The following is a 6,004-nucleotide window of genomic DNA, read 5'->3' as shown; positions in this document are numbered from 1 at the left end:
TTCCTTCGATAGGGATGGAGTCGGAGAGGGGAAACGGGAAGCGCACCGTGCATTATGCAAATTAAAGTTACTCACTTTTTTTCCCAACTCAAAAGCATCGCTATTACAAGGGCTCGCAGTGTTGGCGCGCTTGTGTGTCTATTGCTATCAATCTTTGTTTCGCGCCGTTTTTTTTTGTTTTGTTTTGTCTCGCCCGAATGACATTTCGTCGAAAGTAATTGCTTTTTTGTCGCAAACGACAACGACAACAACAATTTGGTGTGTTGTAACTCCAGGTTGAGCCACCACGAGAGTCAGATTTGTCCGCGGCTTTTTTCTTCGACTCGCGACTGATTGACTCCTCTCTTTCTTCGAGTCGAAGTCGCAGCCTAGAATGTGTCGTCGTATCGCCTAAGGTCATGTCGTCGGAGTAGGCTCTGACAGCGTTTGGCAGCTTGTGCAAGCAGGCGATCGAATACCTTGGAAATGGTGTTGGTTGTTGAACAGGGACGTTTAAGGTTTTAGTAAAATACGGAATTGATGAAATGTTTCCCTCGTAACGCCTCTGACATCTAGTTCCTAGACAAAAACGTCAAAACCTGGCGCACTTTGCGCCACAAACCGGCCGCGACGACACCTCCCCGCGGGACATGGCTTGCTTCGATGAGCTAGTAAAAACTCGCGACATGCCAGTTTTGCCAGTTGATGTTCTTCGTGACGAAATTCGAAGAATTTCCGTCTCGTTTCGCAAAGTGCACTTTGATTGATTTTTTATTTGTTTTTGCTCACGAGGTCATCAGCCGACTCCAAATCCCCCCCACAAAACAAACCGTTCCAGACGTGTGTAACCGAGGAAGCCCTCAACTGGTCAGGTCCTGTCTCTGGCCGGGCGGTAATCAAATCCGCCGGTCTGGTGGTTACCAAATCAGACCAGACAGGTTCCCGGAATTTCAACCCGAGTAAAACCAGGCCAAAAACAAGCATTTTCACACCACGCTCCGGTGACCATCGGGGAGAAGTGCATCTCCTCCTTAATCGAACCCGACTGCAGACTGTGCTTTGCGGGGTTGTAATCCAATATTCTGCACCGAGTTGTTTTTTTTTTTTTAATTTTTGGGCGACCCAGGTTTGCATCAATTAACATGTGGTTCCCTCTCGATGCAGTTGCAACAGCATTGTCAAAATGCATGTCCGACGGGCAGTGTTTCGGGGTGTCTTTTTCAGGTTTTTGTGCAACATGTTAACGCCTGGTTGAACTCGATTTTTGCATACCTCCTTAATGTTAAACCCTTCTTCCTCCCTTCGTCGAAACTTGCAGCTCTCACCTCATTATTTGTCGATTACATGATCAATCTTGGGTGTTTTTTAAACAAAAACAAAAACAAAAACAAAAAAAAAAACAAAAAAAAAAACAAAAACAAAAACAAAAACAAAAACAAAAACAAAAACAAAAACAAAAACAAAAACAAAAACAAAAACAAAAACAAAAACAAAAACAAAAACAAAAACAAAAACAAAAACAAAAACAAAAACAAAAACAAAAACAAAAACAAAAACAAAAACAAAAACAAAAACAAAAACAAAAACAAAAACAAAAACAAAAACAAAAACAAAAACAAAAACAAAAACAAAAACAAAAACAAAAACAAAAACAAAAACAAAAACAAAAACAAAAACAAAAACAAAAACAAAAACAAAACAAAAACAAAAACAAAAACAAAAACAAAAACAAAAACAAAAACAAAAACAAAAACAAAAACAAAAACAAAAACAAAAACAAAAACAAAAACAAAAAACAAAAACAAAAACAAAAACAAAAACAAAAACAAAAACAAAAACAAAAACAAAAACAAAAACAAAAACAAAAACAAAAACAAAAACAAAAACAAAAACAAAAACAAAAACAAAAACAAAAACAAAAACAAAAACAAAAACAAAAACAAAAACAAAAACAAAAACAAAAACAAAAACAAAAACAAAAACAAAAACAAAAACAAAAACAAAAACAAAACAAAAACAAAAACAAAAACAAAAACAAAAACAAAAACAAAAACAAAAACAAAAACAAAAACAAAAACAAAAACAAAAACAAAAACAAAAACAAAAACAAAAACAAAAACAAAAACAAAAACAAAAACAAAAACAAAAACAAAAACAAAAACAAAAACAAAAAAAAAAACAAAAACAAAAACAAAAACAAAAACAAAAACAAAAACAAAAACAAAAACAAAAACAAAAACAAAAACAAAAACAAAAACAAAAACAAAAACAAAAACAAAAACAAAAACAAAAACAAAAACAAAAAACAAAAACAAAAACAAAAACAAAAACAAAAACAAAAACAAAAACAAAAACAAAAACAAAAACAAAAACAAAAACAAAAACAAAAACAAAAACAAAAACAAAAACAAAAACAAAAACAAAAACAAAAACAAAAACAAAAACAAAAACAAAAACAAAAACAAAAACAAAAACAAAAACAAAAACAAAACAAAAACAAAAACAAAAACAAAAACAAAAACAAAAACAAAAGCAGCAACAAAAACAAAAACAAAAACAAAAACAAAAACAAAAACAAAAACAAAAACAAAAACAAAAACAAAAACAAAAACAAAAACAAAAACAAAAACAAAAACAAAAACAAAAACAAAAACAAAAACAAAAACAAAAACAAAAACAAAAACAAAAACAAAAACAAAAACAAAAACAAAAACAAAAACAAAAACAAAAACAAAAACAAAAACAAAAACAAAAACAAAAACAAAAACAAAAACAAAAACAAAAACAAAAACAAAAACAAAAACAAAAACAAAAACAAAAACAAAAACAAAAGCAGCAACAGCAACAGCAACAGCAACAGCAACAGCAACAGCAACAGCAACAGCAACAGCAACAGCAACAGCAACAGCAACAGCAACAGCAACAGCAACAGCAACAGCAACAGCAACAGCAACAGCAACAGCAACAGCAACAGCAACAGCAACAGCAACAGCAACAGCAACAGCAACAGCAACAGCAACAGCAACAGCAACAGCAACAGCAACAGCAACAGCAACAGCAACAGCAACAGCAACAGCAACAGCAACAGCAACAGCAACAGCAACAGCAACAGCAACAGCAACAGCAACAGCAACAGAAACAGATGACTGCAAAATGAAATGACCATAAATAGCAATTCTGGGAAAACACAGTTGTTACAAAACTTCCCACGTTATGTGACGTCCTCAATGTGTGCGACATGACTTGCATTTCTACAATGCCGATTGCATTTCTTCTGGAATCAAATTAAATAGTTCTAGAAAGACGAACATCGAGTAACTTTGGCAATTTTTAAACAACTGTGTTTTCCCATGCGCAAAAAAAAATCTCTCGTGAATCGTCGTGAAATTTCGCAGTTCACTCCGAACACCCGCTCGCGATGGACGTCAGCAGGCTTTGGACTCGTACGCGGTCGCAGCTCGCGGCCTACTACGGCGCGATGACCGCCAGCGACTTCACCAACTCGACGGATCACTTCTTCGGGCTGGACGCGATGCTGGCGATCGCCGGAGCACGGCTCAACTCGACGAACGTCCGAATCAGACGCGTGTGGAACGTTTACCGCGTGGTGATTTATTTGCCGATTTTGGTGGTCGCTTGGAACCTGTACCTCAACTTCCGCCGCCAGGCCGAGCTGGACAAAGTGCTGAGTTGCTTGCAGGCGCTAGTGGCGACCGTTTCGCTGGCCGTACGAACCTGGATCATTCTTTGGTACTACGAACCGTTGATGGCGGTTCGACGGTACGTGAATCGACGGAGGTTTGGAGGGCATTTTCAGCGAGCGTACGATATTCGCAGTGAGGCTTTCTACCAGATTCGAAAAACAGTGATTCCGGCTACTTTGTTTATTATGGGCATTGTTGCCAGTTTTCTGCTTGTTGACCTGTCAAATCATCACTACCTGAGGTTGCCGTTTGATTTCAGTGAAACGTTTCCGGTTTTGCAAACTCTCTGTGAAAAGATGTTTTGTTTGACATTCAACGGCATTGGGATGCGAACGGTGCTTGTTTACCTGGTTGTTTACATGATTCTGACAGGACTGGAGAGTGAGGTTAAGGTGATATCAGCGATGGTTGCGGACATTTTCGATTCCGTCGAAAGGCGCGTCCAAAGCAAGCTGGCATCGGAGCCCGGAAGCTCTCAACGGCAAGAATTGGTGGAAAAGGCCTACTTTTGGAAGTTTGCCGAGGAAGAGTTTGGCGATTGCATCGAGCTGGTTGGCGAGTTTTTCGCGATGAAGAACCAGGTGCGATCGTTTCTGAACGCCATCTTCCTGATCGTGTACTACTCGAACGTGCTGTGCCTGTCCAGCGGAGCAGTCTACTTGACGCAGATGAAAGCGGTCACGATGTTTTCGCTGGAAACGCTCGGCTATTGCCTGTGGGTCGCCATTGAATGCTTCTCCTTGACCAAGTGCGTGAGCCTGTTGACCGAAGCGGTAGGAAGGCGTCATTTAAACAAAAATCAAAATATAAAAAGAAAATTTATAAATTTTCAGAACGAATCCATCGCCGAGGAAGTGTACAGCCTGGATTGGCCCAACAAACTCACGTTTGAGGATCGATTCCAGGTTCAGTACCGCTCCGTTCGAACGATCATGCTGAACATGATGGCGGTGGCGCAGCAACCCTTGCGTTTGAACTGCTTCGGCTTCTTTGAGTTCACCCAGGAACGCTTCTACGAGCTGCTCAACTTGGCCTACTCGGTTTTTACTTTCTTTAAAGACTTTGTGTAAGCGGTGATCGAATTTAAGTTAGGACGTTTAGATTTAATGATTTGTTTAATCGATGTATGTAAACATAACAAAAATTCACTAACTTGGAAATGCACCGTTCTAAGCTCTCGCGTAATAGATTATACAAAATAACCAAACTGCAACATCGCATAAAGCTAGCAAGCTCCTTTGATCAAGCTTGGTTCTGTCACTCTTGAAAAACTGAGTGACAGTTTTAATTACGCAAAAAAAATAAACGTTCGTGTTCTTTTGCTTCGAAATCTGCAATGGGAAACAGCCATATGATCCATAGTACAATATGATGGACGTGCGTCGCGATGCGGTGAAATGTGAACTGTTTGAATAATTTAGATAAAGACAGGCGTGACACTTTGACCGGGAACCCTGGCTTTTCCCGGAGCACTCTGACGACTAGGGTGTGACGGTGCAAAACAGGTAGAAAACTTTTGCCAAATTATAGTATGCCATGGGAATGCCATTGACAGTAGAGCAATTCTCTACGGAGTAGGTCTTTGTTTTAATTTTTTTATATGTGTATTTTTTTAATCCATACCGAAGGCACCAAGTCCAAAGCAGCCATTTTGCATCATTAGTTTGTCCATTTAATTTTCCATACAAATTTGGCAGCTGGCCATACAAGAATGAAAATTCAAAAATCTGTATCTTTTGAAGGAACTTTTTGATCGATTTGGTGACTTCGCCAAAGTTGTAGGTATGGATGAGAACTACACTGAAAAAAATTATACCCGGTAAAAAAATTATTGGTTATTTTGAATTGCACTTTTTGTCACTGAATTTTGATTTGCAAAAAAACACTATTTTTATTTTATGTTATGTTTTAGAGGACAACAAATGCCAGAAATTTCCAGAATGTGCAAAATATCATTGACCATGTTATGAATTATTAAAACAAAACTGTTGCTTTCAAAAAATCGAAATATTGGTCGCAAAATGTTTTCAACTTCATTTTTCAATGTTTAAATTAAATTTGCAATCAAAAAATACTTAAGTGAAATTTTGATTCAGTGCACCGATTTTAAGTTATAGTCATCTTTAGGTAACTTTTTTGAAAAAAGTCTCAGCTATTTATTGTTAAAATTAATGCCCATGTTTGTTCACCTCAGAAAATTTTTTTTTTGAATGCTGAGAAAATTCTCTATATTTTGCTCTGCCATACAAAAGTTTAAAAACGGGAATATTTATGTTTTCTAAGTCTCGAAAAAACAACCCACCATTTTGTATTGTCGATAT

General features: G+C 37.4%; 1 protein-coding gene across 1 annotated transcript; it reads left to right on the top strand.

The window, feature by feature from the left end:
• The first annotated feature begins 3,339 nt into the window (after positions 1 to 3,339).
• Positions 3,340 to 4,809, top strand: LOC120417663 (uncharacterized). The gene is made up of 2 exons (XM_039579785.1): positions 3,340 to 4,456; positions 4,517 to 4,809. The coding sequence occupies exons 1-2, from the start codon at positions 3,398 to 3,400 to the stop codon at positions 4,751 to 4,753; spliced, it is 1,296 nt and encodes a 431-aa protein (XP_039435719.1). The 5' UTR covers positions 3,340 to 3,397; the 3' UTR covers positions 4,754 to 4,809.
• Positions 4,810 to 6,004: the final 1,195 nt, after the last annotated feature.

Source organism: Culex pipiens, chromosome 3, assembly GCF_016801865.2.
Source record: "Culex pipiens pallens isolate TS chromosome 3, TS_CPP_V2, whole genome shotgun sequence".
Lineage (NCBI taxonomy): Eukaryota > Metazoa > Arthropoda > Insecta > Diptera > Culicidae > Culex > Culex pipiens.
The sequence above is the reverse complement of the archived record's forward strand: the minus strand, read 5'-3'. Positions and strand labels throughout refer to the sequence as shown.